Source organism: Eleutherodactylus coqui, chromosome 8 (genome assembly GCF_035609145.1).
Source record: "Eleutherodactylus coqui strain aEleCoq1 chromosome 8, aEleCoq1.hap1, whole genome shotgun sequence".
NCBI classification, from domain to species: domain Eukaryota; kingdom Metazoa; phylum Chordata; class Amphibia; order Anura; family Eleutherodactylidae; genus Eleutherodactylus; species Eleutherodactylus coqui.
This window is the reverse complement of record NC_089844.1, coordinates 144264110-144290512: the sequence shown is the minus strand read 5'-3', so window position 1 is coordinate 144290512 and position 26403 is coordinate 144264110. Positions and strand designations below refer to the sequence as shown.

Genomic DNA, 26403 nt, shown 5'->3' with positions numbered 1-26403 from the left:
CGGGGGTGTCCTCACTCTCATCATATAATATGTACGGGGGTGTCCTCACTCTCATCATATAATGTGTACGGGGGTGTCCTCACTCTCATCATATAATATGTACGGGGGTGTTCTCACTCTCATCATGTAATGTGTACGGGGGTGTCCTCACTCTCATCATATAACGTGTACGGGGGTGTCCTCACTCTCATCATATAATATGTACGGGGTGTCCTCACTCTCATCATATAATGTGTACGGGGGTGTCCTCACTCTCATCATATAATATGTACGGGGTGTCCTCACTCTCATCATATAATGTGTACGGGGGTGTCCTCACTCTCATCATATAATATGTACGGGGGTGTCCTCACTCTCATCATATAACGTGTACGGGGGTGTCCTCACTCTCATCATATAATATGTACGGGGTGTCCTCACTCTCATCATATAATGTGTACGGGGGTGTCCTCACTCTCATCATATAATATGTACGGGGTGTCCTCACTCTCATCATATAATGTGTACGGGGGTGTCCTCACTCTCATCATATAATATGTACGGGGGTGTCCTCACTCTCATCATATAATGTGTACGGGGGTGTCCTCACTCTCATCATATAATATGTACGGGGGTGTTCTCACTCTCATCATGTAATGTGTACGGGGGTGTCCTCACTCTCATCATATAACGTGTATGGGGTGTCCTCACTCTCATCATATAATGTGTATGGGGTGTCCTCACTCTCATTATATAATGTGTATGAGGTGTCCTCACTCTCATCATATAACGTGTACGGGGGTGTCCTCACTCTCATCATATAACGTGTATGGGGTGTCCTCACTCTCATCATATAACGTGTATGGGGTGTCTTCAGTGTCATAATATAATGCACGCAATATTCTAATAGACTTACACCAGTAATAGGTTTCCAATACCAGAACACAAGGACAGCAGTGACAGGAAGAACAACAGGAGGCTTCTTACCTGGAAAGCAGCAAACCACATTAGCCAGTCAAGGCGGTAGTGATAAGGTGTCACCACACAGGGGCGTCGGGTTAAATTTCCTGGTTTGCAGTTGAACTCGTATTCCTCCCAAATCGCTTTAGGATCGTTGGGATCCAAATAGGACGTCCCCTGGATGATCACCTCTGTCCGCTCCTTGGTGACGCTGGTGAAAAACAGCAAAAAGATAAGAGTGCGATCTCCTACCTGGGCGCGGACTACATCTCTGTTCATCTGAGCTTCCGGATTCATGAGTACAGATCTATAATAAAGACTGACACAGAGGTAGAGTCGTGGAAAAGAACCAGGATGTAAAGCTGGGCGGGCACTTTAATGGGTGCCAGTACTGGCGGTGGCATCTACTACCCATGTAGAAGAGCACATATTGGTAGCACTGTGTACTGCAGACTACCAATCTCACCATATGGCCCCATCTTACGGTATACAACATTGTTTCCAACACTATCCGAATGAGAAACATGCCTCTTGTCAGCCTGAGCCTCCTGGTTCATAAGTACAGATCTCTATGCTTTCTATGCTTTCATAAGCAGAACAGCTTCTATCAAGGCTGCAGAGATCTTATGATGGACAGCATATACAGCACTGATCTTAAAGACATATACACCATCGTTCATCCTGAGCTGCCTTGTTCAGGAATACAGGGCTACAGCAAACGCCCACCCAGCGATATCACCCAGCGGCATGCCTTTCAACTATTAAAGCATAAGACGATGGATAAACCCTCTGGTGGGCCTAGCACACCATACAAAGTTGTTTTTTTATATTAAACCACACCTCTAACTCCACCAATCCCCCCTCACAGTAATGATGCCCTCCTAGTGCCCCCCACAGAATAATAGTGCCCTTTTAGTATCCACCACAGTAAGGATGCCCCTTAGTTCCCCTTTCAGAAAGGAAGCTCCCATAGTGCCCCTTACACATTAACACGACTCCCTGATGGCCTTAACAGTAGTGATACCTTTTACTTAGTGCCACAATGATGCTTCCTGTGAAGTAAAGCTTCCAATATAGTAATGCCTTCACACAGAAAAAGTGCCTGTAGTGGTGCCCCTCCCACAGTATGATGCCCCCTCAGTGCCCCTGCACAGAAAAAGTGCCCACTGTAATGCCCCTTACACAGTCTGATGCACATTTAGTGCTCCCACACAAAGTGCCTCCAGAGATGTCCCTCATATAGTAGAATGCCCCCTTTAGGTAGTGATGTCCCAATAAAGTAACAATGCCCCCATACAGAAAAAGTGCCTGTAATGATGCCCCTTAGGGCTCGTGCACACATTGTCGAATGCAACTCGCATCACTCAGCACATGAACGCACGCCTGTGTGCTTTGTGAGACCCGCGGGCAGCGGACTTTGCATGTCTGATAAGGACCAGAATAAGACACGCTGTGAACCGCCTGTGGGTATAGCCTAATCGACTACAATGGATGCCACACACAGACCCAATATGTGTGCATGAGGCATTACACAGTCTAATGCATCATTACTGCCCCACTCAGAAAAAGTGCCCCCCCCCCGGGATGACCATTACACAGTATGATGCCCCCCTAGTGCCACCATTAACAAAAGTGCCCCAGTGCTGCCCCTTTAGTGCACTCCGCACACTATACTGCATTCCCATGGAGAAAATCACTGTGTAGGCCTCCACCGGTCTGTTTGCGGCTCGGGGCGAGAGCATCGCATGTGCCTCCTCAGTGCTGAGTGAATGGTGGCACAGGGGGCTTCACATTGCATTCAACTATATCTGCGTCCAGAGGATGTAGATACAGTTGAAAGTGGGACATTAGGCATACCTCCAGGGACCCGAAAACTGGGGCGGTCCTGCTGGAATCGGGACGGTTGGGAGTGATCTAAATATAAAAGCCAGCTGCAAACACTGTCTACAGTACATCTGCTCATCCTGTGCCTCCTGGTTCATGAGTGCAGATCTACTATAAATATTAACGAGCAGCACAGAGTATCCGCGTGCGGGCGATATACTCTACGGGATGGAAAGTTCTCCTGCAGGTCCTGACCCTGTGTCACAGGTGCAATGTCACACTAAGGTCACAAGCTGCGGAGGTCGCATGCTGCATCATATCAGGCGGGCGGAAGGGATGCGTCATCCATTTTTTTTTTAACCCTCCATTCCCCACTATGTGGTTTTGAGGGAGATAATTCGGCAGCACTTAGGTGGTCCGTCCGACTAATGACCAAGAGGGGTTAAGAAGTGCAAACATAATCGGAGGCCAAAACAATCAACTGGACGTCCAAAGATGAGCGCAACGAGGTCTCACCATTACCTAATGATATTAGCATGAACATCCTGTTACCGAGGGGGGAGGCGAAGAAAGGGTTAAGCTTGGCACCGCAGTGGCACATTGTCCCCAGGGCCCGTCTAGAGCTCGATTAAGAAATGGAACATTACAGGGGGAGATGTGAGAAGCGTTCCCCAGGTTTAATAGATTGTGGGGGCCGCACGTTTCATATGTAGCAGTGCAGGGTGAGTTATGGCCGTGGCTGGCAGCCCAGCGGTAACAAACACTTTGTAAATCAGGGACACCAAATTAGTAATAAAAGTTGGTTCCTACTGTGTGATTTCAGAGATGTCAGCTTCCACAGACTCCCAGATTCATTACCGGCGGAATGCTTTTTTTTATTGGTTTACACAAGCTGGAATTACAAGAGGTCTTGGGGCTGGCGTCTCTCTCGCTGGTCCCGCTCTCGCGCCTGAAACCAGAACCAAGGACCGGAGAGAGGAAGAGAGGCTGTCCGTGGTGGTTCTGGGAGCGGCGGGGCGCCCGGACTTGGCAGTCGTGCTCCATCAGTCTCATTTAACCTGTTTTTGTGTGTTCTGGGGGGAAAGTCACTTAATATAAGCTATAGATGTTCATTCTTAAAGCGACAGCAGCTTATTTTGCTGTTCGGGACCTCGACCTTTGGCTCTTCAGCTTTTGCAAAACTATGATTTCCAACATGCCCACGCAAAGTCAACTGCTGTTAAAGGCACTGAACTCTATGGCATATTTGTAAAAAAATGACTTAACTTTTTTTAAAATTTCTGCTTGCTTTCAGTGAATGGATACACACTTCTTTACATCCAAAGGTTGAAAGTTGCTTTATCGTGCTGAGACTTGCTTTCACAATGTATCAGTGCAAGTGAAATATATCAGTCTGGAGTCTAGGCTATTTAGCTCTGAATGATCTAAACTGGGTATAATTGTAACAAACCCTCAGCTGTGAGAAGTATCAGGACTGTATAGGTTTTCATCCACTGGATACAAGCACGGATATTCTTGCGTACGTTCCCACAGCAGATTTGGCTACAGATCTACAGCGAAATCGGAGTAGAATCGGCATGGATTCTGTATCAAAACCAAAGCCAAATCTGCTTCATAAACTGTATTTTTAAAGGGATATTCCGGTTGGAACAAGTTGTCCCCTTACCCACGGGATAGGGGATAACTAGCTGATCGGTGGGGGCTGACCGCTGGGACCCCAACATTAATTCCAAAGCGGGGTCCGATTGGTCCCTGAATGATAGCAGGCCGTGTTATAGCAACACTGCTTCATTCAATTCACTGAATGTCGGAAATTGATGAGTTCGAACGCTTGCAATGTCCGATGCTCTCACTGAATTGAATGAAGCGGCGGCGCTCCTGCGTGACCTCCTTTCACCACACGGATTTTGCTTCAGGTTTGGCACGGAATCCATGCAGATTTAACACAGATTCTGCTACAAATCTGTAGGCAAATCTGCTGTGGATTGGTAGCCTTCGGATTTTCAGCCTCTGAATGTAAATAAGCAAGAATATCCGTATTTGTATCCAGGGGCTGCGAACATTTAGGCCGTGTCTGCAGTGGGCAGATCAGCCACGGAAAGCCTGCCTCCAGACTTGCACCATTTGATGTGGGTTATATCGCATGTTCCTGTGCGGAATTGACCCCCTCATTGAGAAGATGTGAATTCTGCAGCAGAAAGGGCAATAAAATTGACATGTTGCAGAGTTTAATTCCGCACGCATGTCATTTTACGCGCAGGTTTTATGCAGATTATTCTCGCAGTTTGTGGACGAGATTTTCAAAATCTCATCTACTTTGCTGCTACTTTAAATGCCGCAGAATTTCCGTGCGGAGGGTCCGCCCCATGTAAACCCCACCATACAGTCCTAATACTTCCCACAGGGTTTGTTACAATTGTATCTAGTGTAGAAGATCCGGAGCCCAATAGCCTAGACTGGGCCTCATTCACACAAGTGTTTTTTTTATGCGGCTACTTTGCCACAATAGCCGCGTCTGCTGAAATTCACGACCGCGTGACGCATTGGATTCCTATGCATTCCTTTACTTGGGCGATTTTCAGGTGCATAAAAAAAATGCACTGTCAAAACGCCAAATTGCCGACCGTTGTCGGTCACCGATTTTTCTCACAGCGTCAACACAGGAAACTCCCATAGACTCCTATGGGAGCGGAAAAAAAGAATGAAGGAGGGAGTTTACCTGCGTCTGGCATTCGGAACTGAAGACAGCCGCCGCTATTTTAGCATGACTGCTAAACTCCCTCCCCCTTCTCCTCTACGCTCCTTGCCGCTGTTTTCAATGGGAGGTGGTGGGCGGAGCTAAGATCCACCTCTACCGCCCCTCCCTTTGCTGGCTGCGGACAAGGGGTGGGAACTTAGCCCCACCCAGTCCCCTCCCATTGCGAACAGCCAGCGAGGAGGTGAGTCGACGAGGGGGAGTGAAGGGGGATATACGCCGAGCCCGTACATAACATGGTAGTGTATAACGGACGGCTGTGATTAATGCTCGTGTGAATAAGCACTCTGGATGTAAGCCTGGACATTTCCAACAAGGAAATCGGTTATAAACCCACAAATGTGTATGCGCTATATAAAGTGCTGCGTGATATGTATGAGCTATATAAAGTGTTGTGTGATATGCATGCGCTATATAAAGTGCTGTGTGATACGTATGCACTATATAAAGTGCTGCGTGATATGTATGTGCTATATAAAGTGCTGCGTGATATGTATGCGCTATATAAAGTGCTGAGTGATATGTATGCGCTATATAAAGTGCTGCGTGATATGTATGTGCTATATAAAGTGCTGCGTGATATGTATGCGCTATATAAAGTGCTGAGTGATATGTATGCGCTATATAAAGTGCTGCGTGATATGTATGCGCTATATAAAGTGCTGAGTGATATGTATGCGCTATATAAAGTGCTGCGTGATATGTATGCGCTATATAAAGTGCTGCATGATATGTATGCGCTATATAAAATGCTTCGTGATATGTATGTGCTATATACAGTGCTGCGTGATATGTATGCGCTATATAAAGTGCTGAGTGATATGTATGCGCTATATAAAGTGCTGAGTGATATGTATGCGCTATATAAAGTGCTGAGTGATATGTATGCGCTATATAAAGTGCTGCGTGATATGTATGCGCTATATAAAGTGCTGAGTGATATGTATGCGCTATATAAAGTGCTGCGTGATATGTATGCGCTATATAAAGTGCTGCATGATATGTATGCGCTATATAAAATGCTTCGTGATATGTATGTGCTATATAAAGTGCTGAGTGATATGTATGCGCTATATAAAGTGCTGCGTGATATGTATGCGCTATATAAAGTGCTGCGTGATATGTATGCGCTATATAAAATGCTGCATGATATGTATGCGCTATATAAAATGCTTTGTGATATGTATGTGCTATATAAAGTGCTGCGTGATATGTATGTGCTATATAAAGTGCTGCGTGATATGTATGCGCTATATAAAGTGCTGCGTGATATGTATGCGCTATATAAAGTGCTGCGTGATATGTATGCGCTATATAAAGTGCTGCGTGATATGTATGCGCTATATAAAGTGCTGTGTGATACGTATGCGCTACATAAAGTGCTGTGTGATATGTATGCGCTATATAAAGTGCTGCGTGATATGTATGCGCTATATAAAGTGCTGCGTGATATGTATGCGCTATATAAAGTGCTGCGTGATATGTATGCGCTATATAAAGTGCTGAGTGATATGTATGCGCTATATAAAGTGCTGCGTGATATGTATGCGCTATATAAAGTGATGCGTGATATGTATGCGCTATATAAAGTGCTGCGTTATATGTATGCGCTATATAAAGTGCTGCGTGATATGTATGCGCTATATAAAGTGCTGCATGATATGTATGCGCTATATAAAGTGCTGCGTGATATGTATGCGCTATATAAAGTGCTGCATGATATGTATGCGCTATATAAAGTGCTGCGTGATATGTATGTGCTATATAAAGTGCTGCGTGATATGTATGCGCTATATAAAGTGCTGTGTGATATGTATGCGCTATATAAAGTGCTGTGTGATATGTATGTGCTATATAAAGTGCTGCGTGATATGTATGCGCTGATTAGATACAGAATCCATGTCAAATAATCGACATGCAAATTTTTTCTGTGTTGTGTATTTCAAAACCCACAATGGAACAATTCAGGCCTTTGCTTTTTGCACAAAGATAAAAGACCCGCCCGGTATCTACCGATCCACTGCTGATCACTCAGGCACCGCTCGCGTCTCCACCTAATAATTATCATGGAAGTCACTCGATCTAACGAATATTCACGCAATCATTGTAGTATAAAGGGGCCTTTATAAACTACTGCGTGAATTCAATGAGAACAATGAGACGGATCCTGCACCACAATCCACATTATAATACACCGCGCTCGCACAGCTGATGGGTCTGTTACAATGTATCAGGGAAGGAAATCGCCTGTGAGCAGACTACACAACAGCAGCAGCACAAACGCTCCCTTTCAGGGCTCATTCACACAGCTGTATGCAGATTGTGGTCTGTGAATACACTGCATTTTCCGTGCGTCTTGCGTTCTTGTTGGCGTGCGTGAGAATTGCATTTTTCAGATGCAGAAAAAAACGCAATAGGGCCCATTGATTTCCAGAAATGCGCATGTGTCATGGGCACTCATTGCGTATTCATGCGGGCTAATCGTCTTTAATGGCCTATTTAGGTCCGTAATACGAAGCAGAATATGACATGCTACTTTTTTTTTTCCACGTGACTAAAAATCATGTGCAATATACGGACATGTGAATAAACCCGCTGACATCTATGGGTTCTATCACTTCGTATCACACATAATTCAGAGCGTATTCATGTGAATGAGCCCTTACCCTGCACTCCTCTAATACATTGTAACCACCTCATCAGCTCTGTCTACAGGGCGGTTTCTCAGATTCTAAATGTAGAACATAACTTTTGCATTCACTGACAGCAAGCAGAGATCTTGACAATGCTGCTGAATTAAGAAATAAAACTATACCTTTTGGAAAGTTTCCATTTTGCTTGGTTAGTGAATGATTATCCGACGGTCCGGCCTCTCTAGATCCTCCAAATTGACAAACCAATGAAATCCAATTTGGCTCAAAATTCCGATAATCCAGCAGGATTCGGCATCACACCGGACTGCTGGATTTTACTAATTACTTTGACAGCAAGTGAAGTGAAAAGGAAGGTGGCACTTCTACTTTCATATCCGCAAACATTCCGAACTAGAGGATATTTTCTGTAATTGCTTATCTCTGCTTAGTTTATTGCTCCCATTCTGAATTATCGGACTGCTCTGTGCCAGATGATCAAATGCCAAATGAAAGGGGTGGTCCACGATTAGAAAAAGCATGGCTGCCTTCGTCCAAAAACAGCAGCACCCCTTGTTCACAGGTTGTAACTGCAGTAAAGTGAATGGGGCTGGGCTGTAATACCACACACAACCTGCGGACAAGGGTGGTGCTGTTTTTGTTTATTCTAACGTTCTCCACCCTCTGTAAATGAATTTATATGTTATCCGGACTGTGTGCCAAGACCGCCGTCCCATCATTGGTGGAACACATCGGACTTTCTTCGCATTGATTTCTATGAGTGTGGAGGGATTGAGGTGTGAGGAAGGAAGACGTCTCGGCGATGACGAAGGCTTTGTGTTTTATGAGGGGCTTTATATACCTAGCAGGAGCTGGAAGATTCAAGTCTGTAAAAGGGGACGGGGGTCTAATATAGATGCACATATAGGTTTTCCAGGTGGTGCTCTGCCCGCAGCGCCGCCCCTCCCCCCCGCTGCGGGTATTAACTACTTTCAGCAATCTACTTTAGGGCAGAGATGATTTTATGGTGAAGCCAGAAGCTGTTTGTCTTGGCGTCGCTTGGGTTTGGATGAGATCCGTCCTCTTGGGCCCCGCACAAGTCTCGGCCTCCACTGTCCAAAAAACCCCCTTAACATGTGTTTACCTTCCACCGCGGCCAGGAACACGAAATCCAGAATCAGACGGAAAAGGGAAATATAGGGAAAAAAATCAGTATTTTCCATCGTATTACAAGACGCCGGAGGCCAGAAGACCCTGATGAAGGGGGTGTGAGGGGAGGCAACGTATGTATGACGGAGGCTTCACCCCAACGGCGACTCTAAGTATATAAGATATACAGCTTCCATCATGGTTGTCACCCAGCTTTCTCAGATTCCTGAAAAGTAGGCCTGCCATTACAGGGATTGTCACTCATCTTTCCTGGACTCCTGAGTGGTAAAACTGCTTAGTTAGGCAGCCATATATTAACAGGGTATTACTCAGCTCTTCTGGACTCCTGAATGGCAAATCTACCTACCTGTCCATATGACCTATTACGGATCACTTGCTTAAGATCCGACCTCTAGAGCTGCGGAGTGGCTCCCGCTTGACATGGTGTAATACCCCTTTTCCCCTCTAGAAGACACTGCAGGAAAGATGTCACAGCAGGTAGTGTTCAGAGGATGCAAAATATGTCCCATGGTTTCCACTACTGCTGTATACTTACGCTGATTTTCCATTCAGGACTTCAGAAAAGCTGGGTGAAAACCAATATGGCTACCTTTACAACTCCTACAGTAGCTGTCACACAGCTTTTCTAGACTCGGAAATGTCAAATCTGCTTCATTATCGCACAACAGAGGAGCACAGGGTGCACTGTCACATAAGTAAGTATATCTGCCGTTCAGGATTCTGGGAAAGCTGAGTAACAGCCCCTGTGGGAACAGAGTTGGTGGCCATATTGGTTCTCTCCCACTTCCCTTGGAAATGGCTATAACTGGCTCCCAGAATACCCTCGCAGCTTTCTGTCTGTGGGAAAGTTGGGTGACAAGCAGTAAGGCACCATTATATGATTAGTGAATCATCTTTGAAAGCCTGAATGTCAAATTTGTTTACATAGGAACTGATAAAGCCTCTGCATGTAACTGCTACATGAATAGGAAGATTCGCTGTTCAGAAGCCTCAGAAAGCTGAGCCATAGCCTCTGTAATACTACCATACTGCTTGTTACAGGGGTTGTGACCCAGCTTTCCAAGGCTCCTGAGTGGCAGAACTGTCTACACAGGCTGTGAAACCTCCATTGCTACATAAGGTTGCCTTACTTGCTATTTAGGCATCTTGGAAAGGTGGGTCATGACCCTATTAAACAGGGCTTGTGACCCAGCTTTTCAAGGCTCTTACATAGCAAATCTGCCTAAACAGGCCATGATAATCCTCTGCATGAAATTGCTGCATAAATAGGAAGATTTGCCATTTAGGAGCCTTGTATGGGCCACGACCCATGTAATACTGCCATATTGCTTACTATGCTATTACAGAGGTTATAGCCCAGCTTTCCAAGGCTCTGGACTGGCGAATTAGTCTACATAGGCACTGATACATCCTGTGGCAGCAAAAATCTGCATAAGGCAGCAGGTTTGCCATTCAGTTGTCTTGAAAAGGTGGGTCTCAACGACCTCTGTAAAGGAGCCATATTGCTTGTCATGACATTAACCAGGTTGTGGCTCAGCTTTCCAAGGCTCCTGACTGGCTAATCGGTCTACTTAGACCCCGATACACCATCTTCTCCCAGATTGGCTGACTTGCCATTTAGGAGTCCGGGAAAGCTGGATGACAACCCCTATGGCCGGCGACGATCTCTCAAATGAATAGCATCGTGCCCAAGAGCGTGACTCGAGGAATTATACTCAGTGAGGGGTCTTCTTATATTTTAGTCGGAGGGCGCTAATCTATATGACATTCCTGGTCCCTGACTGTGGTGCAGCGTAGTACCTGCCGAAGGCTCCGTACGTGTTGACGATCCGCAGCGGGTTGAAGGAGGCGTTCATGAGTTGTCTGGCGCTCACCAGGTTCAGGACCACCGGGACACTGAGGAAGGCGATGAGGATGCCCAGAGAGATGTGAAGTGCCTGGCGGACGTAGGACCCTGTGGAGGACGTGGCACAGTTACTGGTACAGTGGGGGGACGGATACATGTAGGGAACTGGTCTGTTCAATGACTGCATGCAGATTAGGTTTAGACACTTTTTCAGTTTCTAGAAGCAGACAAGACAGTTCTAGCTCATTGACAGCAAGCAGAGATCTTGAAAATATTGAAGAATTAAGCACAAATATATGAGAACCTTGCAGAACCTTCAATTATATCGTTATTAGAATGAGTGGCGCTGCCAGGGTGGACCCTAAGGCCGGCTTTACATGGGCATTTGTGCTGTGTATTTGCGTGATGGGCATTGCATTTTTGCATTCATAATTTACTGTGTATTTGCACAAGTGTGCTCCTATTGATTTCAATGGGTAATTAAGTTTAATTAGTGAAATATGTGCTATTTTCGTGCTCAATACACACGAAAATACGACATCCTGCAGTTTATTTGTGCGACTGAAATGCACAAGCAAGAAATGCACATGATGGAACCTATTGAAATCAAAGGGTTCTATTCACTGCGTATTGTGTGCAGTTTACAGTGTAATACACAGCGCAAATGCGTTTGTGTGAATAAGCCTTCACAGTGTGCAACCTTTGGTGGCACCTGCGGCTTGTGACCGCTATATTTTTTGCTATTAATTGGATGCCAGTATTATTTAGTGCTCTGCATGGGGCTATTATTTGAGCACTGGATGGCGGCATATACATATTTTAGGTCATTTTTGACATGCATGGCAGTGACGACACTGGATCATATCATTATTTATCCAATTGATTGGTACTGTTATTTGGCCATGGTATGGTATATGAATGTTTTGTATGGTTACTTGCATACTGTATATATCATATAGAGGAGTCGCCTACAAAGGGTACTGCACAGGGCGCCACCCAACGTGAGGGTACCCCGAAACATTGCAGATAGGACAACCAGCGCAGTGGTTATGGCTGATAACGTAAAGTGTTATAGTACAGTATATCACCAAGAGGACATCATCTTTTGACCAGTGGGGGGGGGGGGGGGGGGGGCTGGCCAATACTGAGAATGAAGGGGCCCGCAGGGCTGATGTACTGTCGCGTCCCCTTTACTGTTTCCCTGCACAGCTGGCTATCCATTGGATAGCGCTGATCGCATTGCTGGGGGAGACTGCCCGCAGCCCAGGATGACAGCTCCATGCTGTCGGCTACCTGCGGGCACCAATAGCATGGAGCTGTCACGTCCTCCGCTAAGAGGGCTTTAATCCAAAAAGGATGCATATTTTTACGTCCTCTAGGATTAAAGCCCACTTATCTAGGACGTAAAAAGGCAATGGGACCGTCACTAAGGGGTTAATCTTCTTGTTCTTCTTTTAGCTCACGGTTTGACGGTGACTTTTGATGAAAGATCCCATTATATGTCAGTTTACCCCAAGTCACCCCCCAAACCATATACATTTATTTCTAGCACTCTTCAAAGTGCATCCAGTTCAGTATAGGGAGGGGGAGATAAAAGGGTCAACATCCATTTTTAGATACAGACAGTACTGATCACAATGGGCCGTATATTATTATGTTTTTACGGATACAGAAAACCAAATCCACAACATAGTCATAGTGTTAAAGGGTTTGTACAGCTTTAATCTATTGGGAGCCTGTCATCATGGCTGTCCGCCACTTGGGATCCCTGCCGATCAGCTGTTTGCCAGGCTGTGTGCAGTGGCCAGACTTGGTATTACAGGCAACATTCTCATGCACTTCAGGTCAGACTGCCAATAGTCACCACTATCGTATAATATTTATATAATAACACCGTATACAATGAGCTCCCCCTAGTGGTGGTTGCAGGCAGACAGAGTTGTATTATTTAACTGAATGTCTATGGTTGGGATCTGGAGCTCTGTATGAAATAAATTGCTCTTACCGCTATACAGATATATTAAGGGTGTGTTCACATGAGTTGGAAATGCTGTGGATTTACTATGGTGGAAAATCTGCATCAAAATCTGCAGTATTTCTGTGTCAAAATTTTCACTATTGGCCATTTTTCTCCCCAGCGAGAGGTTCCTTTTGGAGTTCTACACCAAACCAACAGTTTTTTGTCGCTATGTTCACATATACCCATACAGCCCTTGTCTTTTCTTTGGGCCACTCCTACCAAACGGGTTTTACTCCACCCATTTTTCTATTCTGCATCTATACACTTCAGTCTGACATCATTATCAGTAGTATGTACTTGGAGAATTAAAGTGGTACCAGAATACCCTTTAAGTGCCCCTTCCCCATCTTGGTCCAACATAGGCGCTCTAGTTCTTGCAGCTCCAATCCCAGAATAGGATGTGGCGGTCACAGGCTGGTCATTGGGCACATGATCGCTTACCAATCACTGGCTTCAGCGATGACTTTGCCATGAATGACAAGTGACTTCTAAAGCCTGTGGTTAAAAGCAAATGACTACTGCAGCTTCTTCCAGTATCGCAGAGGCAGGGACAGGGACAGGGCTCTTATGCTGGGAGTGGAAGGGGGCCACGAATTCAGAGTTTTGGATCATTCCAAAGAATACAGTTTTCCATAAGATCACCCTTGTAGACTGCTGTATGAGCAGCTTCCCCTATAAAAGTTTGGGTGGAGTGTTACCTAATAGTTCTCAGTAACACTGTACACCAAAATTAGTGGCTTGGTTGGTCCATGGAGTAACTTACCATAACCTCTTGTTGTCTGGTCTCCATTAGATGTCTGTCTCTGGATTTTGGACACTTGGTGTTTTGCTGACCCATCCTTGGCGCTAAACAGCAAGCTGAGACTGGCATCATCAAAACAGGCGATACTTGGCACAATGGTCAGCCAGTTTAGGAAGCTGAGGTTACCGCTGAGGATCAACATCACCTAATAAACAAAAAAGACAGGTTCCTGTCACACTAAATGGACGTCCGTGGGCATGGAGGAAGGATAACCAAACATTAGGCCCATTAAAGGGAAATGGCAGTATTTCTTCTGTCCATCTAAGGTTATGACCTGCAGGGACTGACCAACCTGCATCGCAACCATGAATGGTTGATGTCACCTACTATTTCAACTTTTTAATGGACTTCTACAGAGTGTTACTACTCCTGAAACCTGGTGCACCCTCTAAGCCTACTGAGTTGGGTACATATTGAGTTGTGCCTATTCTACAGCTCAATACAGTTCTACAAGACATGGTATTGCTTGTCAGAGGTGGCCATATCAGTTTGGAGAATGAATCCAAGGTGGTTCTTGTTAATAAAGAACGCTTGAAGGCTTGGTCCAACTCATTATAGACATGGGAGATGGTATCCGGCCCAGCGAGCCGAGGTGGTCTGTCTCCACCATAGAAGGAACCCACAAGGGTGAGGGGAGTTGGTCATAACTATAGATAATGGAGTTGACGAGAGTGTTAAACAGGCAGGAACGGCTCAATGGTTCTGGACTTAATGTAGAGCGTTAGGAGGCCAAATGAAGAGAATGTAGGACACGAGGGACTGCATCAAGAACATGATATTAGTACACTGTCCATTTCCGGCACTCGGTGACTACTAGGGGTGGTCATGGTAGAGTGAGGTCCTCTGGATTCTTGCCATGGCCCTGCCTAAAAAGGGGTACAAATTCCTGACTCTGGCAGATGATAAAACTGGGATAATGTTCACATTTAGGGCTTGTTTAGGCAAGTATGTCCAATTTTTTCTTGTGCATATAAAAAAGGCCCAATGCATCTTCTAGCATTGCCTAGCAATGATCAATGAAGAACGAGGCACACAAGGATGTCATCCGTATGCGCTTCATTTTCTCAAATGACTTGAACGGGTGACTGACATAGCAGAATAGGATATGCTGCCAGTGTTTACATGGACCGTCATAAAGACGCATGTCTGTATAGTCCCATTGACTGTAAGGGGTCAGTGTGCTGACAAGGACAAGGCAGTGACATGAGAACCACCCGTGTGAATACGCTCTTAGCTGTCCATGACTGTGCGCACCAGCTGATCAGGAGTGTAATAAGGGGTAGGCAGAACAGGCAGCCGCCTAGGAGGCGCATCACAACCTAATCCAGAGTAGTGTTCATGCATCTCGGGTGCAACAAATCAATGTCGAATGTTGTGTAACTGTCACAGCCCCGGTCCAACTCTATTTGGAAGCCAGTTGTTGAGTCGCTGGCCAACGCGGGCAGACATTTTTTTTTTCCACTATGGACTTCAGTTTTATGGCATTCGTTATTTTCCATGGGATGTGTATGCAGAACCTGTCGGTAATGACAGGGTTAACACGAAACGTGTTGACTGTTAAACTGGGTAATAAAAGTAAAAAAAAGTTGTTTCTTGCTCATGTCAAATTTCTTAAGATTAATCTTATTCCATCATTTGGGGCCAAAACAGACAAATTCTCTGCCGAGTGCCAGGGGCACTTGTGGGGCTTTCGTTTTTTTTTTTATGGAGGGCTTTCCTGGCTGGGATATGTCAAAGTCACAGCCATTAATTTGACACGATGCTTGTTCTGGGCTGGGCAGCGCAGTTTGGAATATCAGCTCCAGTCTGCTCTGCGGCCAACGGGACGGGGCTCAGCGACTGGGAAGATTACACTGATTCTCGGGCTCCCACCCTACAAGTGGGTGGTGAGTTCTCTCAGCTGACACCTCGTAATTGCGCCATGTTCATTAACCCTTAGAAGGCAAGAACTCACTCACCTAGGAATTCATTTGTTATATAGGTTCTGCAAAATTCACCTGCTTTGGGAGACCTTTGGTAGCTTTTAAAGGGCCAGTACCCTATAAAAACCTCCACTGTTTTGCATTTAGAAACAATTAACAAATGAGACGTTAACACAATCAGCACACATGCATTAGATACACAATAGTAGTAGGGACGACTTTTAGGGATCCTTCACTCAAGCATATGCGCAAATGGGTGCCACTCAACGCTTTTTGCGAGACAAATATTTTTGCGTGCATATTGGCGTATTTTTCTGTACTTTTTGCACTCGCATGGAATTGTTTTTTGCGCACGGGACACTACCACGCCCCCCATTTGGCTATTTAGCCTAATTAGTTCCAGATGTGTTGTTTTTAATCACTGAATTTTGCAGCGTATTGCACATTCCGTTGTGCATTTGCGCACCCCCCCCCCCCCATAGGCGTCTATGGGGACCATTGGTGCATAAATACGGACAAAAGTAGGGCATGCAGAGGTTTTTTTTGGCGAATAAAAATGGAACTAAGAATGCATTGACTGAAATAAATGGGTGCTATTCTGTGAGCATTGTGTGCGTAAAGACACCCGTGTGAAGAAGCCTGTGACTGGAGATCACGCTTATCGACGATTCTAACAGCGCCATTTAAATGGCCTGATTGGTGATCGAAAATCACGAACAGCCTCCTTGTGATGAGATCGCAGGGTAGCTTCCGGGTGTCATGGCGGCCAGAGGTATTCTGAAGGCCCCAGGGCTGCCAAGTAGGACAGCAAAAAAAAAAAAAAAAAAGGTCCGTCCTTAAAGAGTTAATTTTCGTTCTTTTCTTTGGTCTGTACATTACTATGCTCGAAAATTGATCAGGCAGCTACATGGCACTCTCTAGGACCCAGGGGTAGCATGATGATGGCATTACAGGGGTGATATCAGAGGGGGGACCCCCAATGGAGTATACAGTGGATAGGGATGTTTCACATGTACACACATGACCTCGGTGGGCTATATGCAGAACATGCTGACATCATATTCAGCTATATGTAAAGTCTAATGACTTGTGAAGGGGGCATCCGCAGACAATAGGAGAATTCTGATAGATGATGTAACTGTTCTGTGATTGCTCTGTCCTCTGCCCATGAGAACACGCTGGAGCCCACAGAGTTACCGGCATCATGGAGTATTAATACAGCAAGCAGAGTCCGCGTCAGCACAAGATTGTCACTAATGTCCCCTGCCAATAAAGCTATCAAAGGCTTGTCCAGTGATCAACTGTAATCTATTGGGAGGACCTGGCAGTAAGTGTTCACTTTCCCTGCAGCGCCCCTACAGGGAAAATAAGGCATTACATCACTCCTATTTGTATTATAGGGATGATCCTAACCGTCCAACAAAGTGAGGGTATATCGGTATGATATGCCATCCTTCTACGGGTCCAACCCCCACAATGACGAATAAAGGGGAGCCAGCTCTGGTGTAGCGCTGTGTTCCCTCCACAGTTTTTTCCTGTACAATGGTGCCCCAACCACCTGCTGGGCAGGGAACTGCAGGACAGCTGCATGCATGTGAATGCGGCGTAGCCAGTAGACCAGGGCCGCCGCTTATCAGGATAAACTTAAAAAAGGAACAGTTCTACACCAAAGTTGTGCCCCCTTCATCCTCCTGATTGGTGGGTGCCCCAGAGGTGAGACCCCCGCAGGTTATAGAGCGGTGGCATATCCTAGCGACATATCATCACTTTATGAGATTGGAAAACCCCCTTATCGAGCTGTGTAATGTATAAATAGGCGGGGTCCTGCGAAGAGAGAGGGGCGCTCTTTGTGGCCACGCTCTGTTCTGTCCAAGGACTCATTCACACGGGCGTATACAATTTCAGTTTGCGAAAAACGTGCCGTTTTCATTGTGTGCGGGCATGTTGCATGCGTTTTTGATGCATGTGTGCGTTTTTTATGTCCGTATTGCATCCATATTCACGTACGCATGCAAAAAAAACCTGCGAGGCGGCCAATTGATGTCACTTTTTTCCAATCGTCTCATAGCAATGTGTAAAAAAAAAAGGCAGTGAATATCCGTGCTTCATTTTTACACGATCCCATAGATTTTGGGCTGTTAATATGGACTAAAGAGGACATGCTGCCGGATCTTTTTTTTACTTGAATGATTGATCCGCCAAAAAGACGTTCGTTTAAATACACCAATGCAAATCAATGGGGTTGTAGGCAGTCCGTATTACAGATGAAACACGACTGTGTGAATGGCCCCTATGGCTGGACTCACACAAACGATCCAGATTCCCGCTGTGGAATCCGGCTGTGACCCTGGCTGGCGACCGCGCGTACCGGTTTTTTTCTTGTACTGCGGATAACCGCAGAAGCTCGCCGTCGGGCATGTGCAGTACTTTTTATTAAAAAAAATATTTGTTTTTCCCGTGCCGTTGCTAAGCAATGACGCTGGTACCCACTGCCCATTCGGGGGCCAACAGCTTCCATAGACTTCAATACCTTGTCAGTTGTGGGTACAGTGTAGGTCGCGGTGCTACACTGTTTGGTTAACTCCAATTGACTTCTATAGGAGTTTAAGAAACCGTGTAACGCATCCCGATTGGTTGTTTCCATCACCCGACCAACAGATGAAGGTCCTAAATAGGAACCCCCTATTAACCCAACATTTCCTAATACTGTATTTAAAAATGGGTTCTCTAAACTGGACATCCCCTTTAAAGCACAACCCCCCCCCCCCTCCGCCACTTTAGCCATAACTACACTAGTGACAGAGGACGCGGCATTAAATCGTCCACACCTACAGGTTCTCACAAACATAATGAATGGCCCTGACACGTTAACGAGTGGTCTCTGCGCGGTCATTCCTGTCTCTAGACCATAAGCGATCTTGGAATATTGCTGACCAATTACCCCCATCGTATTACAGGCCCTTGCCCCTTCCAGGGGGGTATGTCAGCTGAAATAGCAAGGGGAAAAATTCAATATGTTGCACCATAAAAGCAAGCAGAAGCCATAAAGCGGCTGCGACGTACGAGCAGGAGAAACAATAACGCCCCTGATGGAAGACGTGCCGCTTCATTTCCAGACTGAGACCCCATAACGAGCATTTCCTCTCCCTGCTTATATTATAGCTGCTGCCATTAATGGGCCGGGGTAACATGGCGGGGTGCGAGCAATCAGCCAGGCAAGAGCTTGACATGTAATGCAAGCTAACAATTATATGGGAACCACGTACGGGTAGGGTTCTCTTATGCATCGTAAATAGCAGCGGTAGCGGTCGCGGCAGACGCCATGGGGTTATGGCTCATCCTTAAAGAGACAGTAAGACTAAAGTCCAACTAACTTCTAGTGAAAAGTAAGCCAAGTCCCATTATAGGCTACATTGTAAGTATATACACCCTATAAGCACCGACCCTATGGGAGGGTAAGCATCACCTAACATGTCTGTGTTAGTAAACACGTGTGTTCCCTAGCAGCATCTTTTCTTAAGGATCTGCATTCTGCTGTTCCTCTGTTAATCTTCCTGGAAATCAATAAATAACATAATAGCTGGGCATTACCTCTACACCTGTCCATACGCAGCCAGACACTGGCAGCACTGCTTGGACAATGTCAGACTGTAGGGAAAAAGCAGTTTGGTAACAGACAGTTGTCAATTTAGTTATACCTTTCCAAGAGGAATAATTGAGGAACCTTACAATGTTTTTATGGGAATACCAACATAGGAGCGCTGCCAGATCTTCTTTGGGCCTCTTTCACACGGGTAAAGCGTTTTTGCACTGACCGCATCGTGGGCAAAAAACGTATGAACAGGAAAAAACCGCAATCAAGCCGCGGCTCAAATTAGCGGTTTTTCCCCTCCATTCACACGGCCGGGTGCAGCATATTAGGAAAAAATACACCGCAGCTGAGAATTCCCTCCATCCGTATTAATCCTCGGAATGACTTCTAAAGCCTGAATAGAGGCACAGGTCATGTTTTCAAATTGCTGGCCGCTGCTAAACTCCCCCCCCCCCTCTCTTTTTCGGCAGCTCCCATAAAAGTCTATGGGAGCCGCCAGTGTATATCAGCCAAAAGGTAGGGCAAGAACTATATTTTCTGGCAGCGTATAAAAATCGACCGCCAGATTCGGTTGCCAATATCCTAGCTTTCCTGGCGTGACATTTTTACGCGGCTAGAAATCGGCCATCTGAAGGAATACATTGTAAGTAGAGATGAGCGAGCATACTCGCTAAGGACAATTACTCGATCGAGCATTGTCCTTAGCGAGTACCTGCCCGCTCGGGAGCAAAAATGCGGCTGCCGGTGGCGGGCGGGGAGCGGCGGGGGAGAGCGGGGAGGAATGGAGGGGAGATCTCTCACTCCCTCCCCCCCCCCCACTCTCCCCTGCTCATGGCCGCAACTCACCTGTCACCTGCGCCGGCAGACGAGCGGGGAGATACTCGCTAAGGACAATGCTCGATCGAGTAATTGTCCTTAGCGAGTATGCTCGCTCATCTCTAGTTGTAAGCCAATGCCTCAGATGGTCACGATTTTTTTCTAGTGTCTAAATAAGCTGCGTAAAAACACTTGTGTGAATAAGGCCTAAATCAGTATTATATATTATACTTTCTATGGAGTAAATACGCATCTGTATTCGCCCAGTAGAAAATAAAAACAATGACTGTAAATATGGAGATTAGTCCTGATGACCTACCGTTGTCATCGGTAACACGGATCCGTATTACTGGCGTGCTACAATATGCGCGTCTGAAACCGGCCTTAAAGTGCTTTTCCCATTAGAAGGGACCCGTCACTAGCTTTATGCAGGAATCTTCGACATTTATGTACATTGCGGGCTTCTATGTTTTAGGGGATATTCGCATGAACAAATTTTTGGTCTAAAAATCGTCCGAAATGAACCCATTCATTTGGAGGGGTGTACTCACAGGGGCTGTTTTGTACTCCCAGGGGCTGTTTTGTACTCGCAGGGGCTGTTTTGTACTCGCAGGGGCTGTTTTGCACTCGCAGGGGCTGTTTTGCACTCGCAGGGGCTGTTTTGTACTCACAGGGGCTGTTTTGCACTCACAGGGGCTGTTTTGCACTCACAGGGGCTGTTTTGTACTCACAGGGGCTGTTTTGTACTCACAGGGGCTGTTTTGCACTCACAGGGGCTGTTTTGTACTCACAGGGGCTGTTTTGTACTCACAGGGGCTGTTTTGCACTCACAGGGGCTGTTTTGCACTCACAGGGGCTGTTTTGTACTCACAGGGGCTGTTTTGCACTCACAGGGGCTGTTTTGTACTCACAGGGGCTGTTTTGCACTCACAGGGGCTGTTTTGTACTCACAGGGGCTGTTTTGTACTCACAGGGGCTGTTTTGCACTCACAGGGGCTGTTTTGCACTCACAGGGGCTGTTTTGTACTCACAGGGGGTGTTTTGTACTCACAGGGGCTGTTTTGCACTCACAGGGGGTGTTTTGCACTCACAGGGGCTGTTTTGCACTCACAGGGGCTTTTTTTCTCAGACGAATGGTTTGATCAAAAAAAATGGCAGCATGTTCTTTACTTGTCCGTTCATGTAAATCTGCGGTGTCCCATACCTTGTACAGCCCGTGGATGGGGCGTCCATGTTCTGTCTGATGGGAGTTGCGCTTGAAAATCTGGGGTGCAACATTTTAAATCGTCCATATGCACATTCTGAAACACTGCAGCGATCCTGATATGGTGTACCCCAACGCCACATGTGGATGCAGCGATGGGGTGTGAGTGACCACTGCTCCATTCACTCCCATGGGATGGAGGGAGACTGCTGAGTCCACTGATAGAAGTGAATGGAGCAGAAGTTGGGGCACCGGTCTCCAGATAGCTGGGAGTCCCAGTGGTCAGACCCCAGCAATCAGACATATATATCTGCTATCCTGTGCATTGCAGATAAATGTCTTTAGTGGTTGAAACCCTGTAAGTTTGGAATTACAAGTGCAAAAAAAAAAAAAAAAGAGGAGAACCCCCAAAATCCCGAGGACCCTACTCATCTGTCTTCCATCATAAAGCCTGGATCTGTTGTATAAATAATTGCCCGTTGTTCTCATAAATCCTGTTAATGATGATAAACTAGGCGACTGCTCAGACATCATCAGAGAACGTCCACGAGCCTCTTCTACGAGGTGCGATACACAAGGTTGATGCGCTTTGATCTTCTAATTAAATACTGATCGCAGGCCCCGGACTGGGTACACTTCCATCGTCAAGGGCCAATCCACATATTCATGTCGCCATATTAAGCTGCGAGTGGATTTATGTCGGATCTCAGGAATGTGAAGCTTCAGACCTCGGCAGATACTTCTTATTTCTAAACTATGCCCTTATCTTAGAAAGGTACCCCTACTTTTAATGGACCCTATACACGCAATGATTATCACTCAAAATTCATTCAAACAGCCAAAAGTGAGCGATAATTGTTACATGTAAATGAGGGTAGTGGTTCAATTGCTGCTTTAGCCCACATAAAAACCATCCCTTGGCTGTTTAAAAGACTTTCTTAACAGTGTACTCATTGTGTTTGCTTTCCATACATAATGAATACAGTGTTTACTCTACCAGGAGAACAATGGAATCTACTGGGCAGATCTTTGCTCAGTTGGGCGTGTGTTTATGTGATAACCATCGCATAAACACGTCCAGCTGAGCAAACAACTCATGGAGGAAATGCAGACGATTAAAGCCATTACCTGCATATGTAATTTTATTCAAAAATGTCGGCAATTCGTTCAGTAGTGCGGTTGTTTAAGTGATAATCGTAGCGTGTAAAAGTGCCTTTAGAAGGGTTTCTTGATAATAAGTTGATTACAAAGTGTCCATTTGTTGGATCCCCAGCGATGAGCTGTGGTCCATGGGAAAACCTTGAAGTAAGACCTCATTCACATGAGCGTTTTTACGAGGCTATTAAGCTGCAATAGAATATCGTCCAAAAATCCCAACAATGTGAAATATTGGATTTCAATGCGTTCATTCAATTGGCGATTTTCGGGCGCATGAAAAAAATCGCACAGTCAAAACCTGAAATCAGCGACCATTTCTGTTTGCCGATTTTTCATGCTGCGTCAAAAGATAGGTCTTAACCTATCTTTTGACGAAAAATGGTGTAAGTTCTCATAGACTTTTACGGGATCTGAAAAAAAAGGGGGAGGTGGAGGAAGTTTACCTGCATCCGGCGCTCGGAATATAAGACAGTTGGCTCTATTTAAGCATTAAAAATAATTCTGAGAATTTATGCCAACCAACAGAATTCTGTGTTGCAGCGTATCTCTCACACAAAACGCCTGGGCTCCATTGATGTCTATGGATGTGGGCGTATGGCGGCAGTATCGCTCACAACCATTTAGGAGACTAGGTAGAAAATCTAGAAAGAGAGAGAGACAGAGAGAGAAAAAGAGAGGAGAGAGAAGAAAAAGAGAGGAGAGAGGGGAGTGAGAGAGGGAAAGGAGAAAGAGAGGTGATAGGGAGAGGAGAAAGGGAGAGGGAAAGGAGAAATGGGAGAGAGAGGTGATAGAGAGAGAGGAAACGGGACAGGAGAAAACGAGCGAGAGAGAGAGAGAGAGAGAGAGAGAGGAAAGAGATAAGTGAGAAAGGAGAGATAGAGGAGATAAGAGAGAGAGGGGGGAAAGGGGGAGAGGTAGAGGAGATAAGAAAGATGAAGGAGAGCGGGGGGGGGGGGGGGGGAGGGGAAGGAGCGAGAAACAGGAGAGAGAAAAAACGCACGAAAAACTGCACCTATAAGTGACCATTTACAATTCATGTCCGCGATCACTCGCAGGTCTTCCGCTGCAGATATCCACAAGTGGATTCCGATCCTTTTGTGTGAGCCCGGCCTGAATGATCCAGTTACAAAAAAATAAACAATTGATTTGTGTTTTGCCTGACCGCCCGAGTAAACAAACAAACTGTGTCATCGTTTACTCGGGTGAATGATTTTTCATGTTATCTGAAAGCACCCTGAATTTCCCTACAGCGCCTCCACAGGTAAAATGAAGCATTACACAATGTCCATTTACATCAATTTGTAGTTTGTTTAAGTATGCTTTTGGACAGAACGATTATTGTTCTAAAAACAAGTTCATACGAGTGAAAGTGAACGATAATCGTTCAGCCTAAATATGCGCCAACGACCGAATGACAAACGATGATTGATTATTTTTACCGCTGTTCATTTTATGCACGCATGAAAATCATTCTTGATTTGTTCACTTATCATTCGGTTAAGACAACTCTCGTTCATTCACAGTCACTTATACAGCGAATGTGAAAGACTGAATGATTTCTCATTGAACGAACCAACGACGTAGTTACCTGTCTAAACAGGCTGTACGAGCGAAGGCGCTAACGATGACATCACTCACTCCTTCAAGCGATAAATCGGCTCATCTAAGAGTATCCTACAACAGGACAGGGTGGGTTCTACAGAGCAAGAGGCGCTCCTTATAACCCCCCTCACTGCTCGAGGTAAGGCCTCTCTACTCACTAGGAGTTCTCTAGTAAAGTGTATGGAAATGGGTTTTCTAAGGCCGCCTGCACACGAGCAGGTCGGATCCGGCAGTGAGAATTCTCGCCGCGGGACCCGACCCGAGAGCCTGCAGGGACGAGCGCGTACTCTCCCGCGCCTGGCGGCCCCAGCTCTTTCATGTGCCGGCTGCGGCGCAGCCGGCGCATGCGCAGACCGGAGCCGGCGGCCGGTTGAGTGCGTGCCCCGCACAAAAATAGGACATGTCGCGGTTTGTTTGCTGCGCGAGATTTCGCGCGGCCAAACCGCGGCCGTCTGCATAGGAGTGCGTATTGTAATGCACTCCTATGCAAACTTTCAGTGGCGGAAATCCCGCGGGAAATCCCGCGGCGGGATTTCCGCCCGTGTGCAGGCGGCCTAAAGCAGACATTTCTTGTAAAGTATGGCACTTCATCTAACCAATCAGATCTCGATAACATGAAAATATAATGTGCGGCAACTTATATCATGTTTTACGTTTTCGTTATTCCTATCGCCCAATCCAGTATCACTCTCCTGCTGGCGGCAGCCCCGTTGGGTCTTTATGACAGCCGTCCTGTACTCACAGTCGTGAAATCCAGATAATGCCTTTGCCTGTGGATGAAGGTACAGTCTGTCCAGCAGTCAACCCATGCTTTTCTTCCCTAGGAGACAAGCCGGCGTCAGAACTTTTTGGCTGTAGCTTACCTCCCTAAACACATGAACATTTGGCCGAGCTGAAAGCTCATGTTTTGGGGAAAAAGTCGTTCGGCCCACATCTGTGGAAGGTTTGTGGGCACCTTCAAGGATCCAGTTCTCTGGTCAGAACCATAACAACTTTACACTTCTACTGGTTTCTTCTGAGTTCACACTTCCAGTATCCCCTGCTGGTGCAGCGCCTTCTACGGAGCATGCTCTGATAATTTGCATTCTGGAAGATAGTCTGATGTAATAAAGCATCGCTATTTTAACTTCATTTACTTACCCAATGCCAAACTCCTAAATATAGGAACTGTCAGTGCGTTGGTGGGACTGGATGGTAGTGCTCCAACTATAAAGCAAAATTGGTCTCCAAAACTGATCCTCAATAACAGATGGACCCTGACTTTTATTTTGGCTTAAAAAAGTTTTTTTCCAACTCATATAAAGTGAGGATATGCCACGGCTTCATTATCAGTGGGGGTCTGATGTCAGGGACTCCACCAATCTTGGCAATGAAGGGCTGCAGCGGTGCTGGATACAGTTTTTCTCTGTATAGTGAATGGGGCTGGCTGCAGTTCTCTGCACAGCCAGTTGGCCGAGGGCCATTGTGCAGGAAGCAGAGACGACAGCACTGTGCCCCCTGCACTCTCAGGGTTGGTGGGGGTGCCAGAAATTGGACTGTACAATAAAGGCATATCCCAGCGATATGCCATCATTTATGAGATGGGAATCCCCTTGTAATGCTAAGGCATGAAATGTCCTTTCTCCTGAGGATTTAAAGGTCCCTCGGGCTCAATGGGACATTACTGAGCATTCCAGTTCCTCAGGAGGTCTATAGTGAGTGCCACAGTCCTGTGAAGGGTCAGCGCCCAAGATATGAAGGTGCTGGTACCTGCCTGGCTGGACTTATTAAGCATGGCATTAATCAGAGTAATTGGGTAGGTACTCCGAGGTTATAAAACCATGGCATGTCTAATGAGGGAGCGCCTTATAGAAGGAGCGCGGGGTTTTTAATCTAATAATGTCAGTTTTATGGATTATGACTGGAGTTTTATGGAGTGTGATATGAAATGCTAGGGATTCATTGCTCTCGGTGGATTAATTTGGAAAAGCAGTTTTTCCTGGTTCTAGGCCCGAAAACAATTATTTTTTGTATATGTCCCACTACCGTCACTATACACAGATCCCTCCGCTAGGAAACAGCAAACGATGAAGCGTCAACATCTTCATATGTCCGGTGTCTTCAGGAGAAGACTAGAGACCACA

General features: G+C 46.0%; 1 protein-coding gene across 1 annotated transcript in view; it reads right to left on the bottom strand.

Moving 5' to 3' along the window:
* Nucleotides 1-26403, bottom strand: part of LMF1 (lipase maturation factor 1) — a 352396-nt gene that overhangs the window by 53495 nt on the left and 272498 nt on the right. The window contains exons 7-9 of the mRNA XM_066576613.1: nucleotides 13948-14131; nucleotides 11119-11272; nucleotides 967-1150 (exon numbers count right to left, since the gene is read on the bottom strand). Of these exons, the coding sequence (XP_066432710.1) occupies nucleotides 967-1150; nucleotides 11119-11272; nucleotides 13948-14131 (522 nt within the window). The remainder of the gene's footprint in view (nucleotides 1-966; nucleotides 1151-11118; nucleotides 11273-13947; nucleotides 14132-26403) is intronic.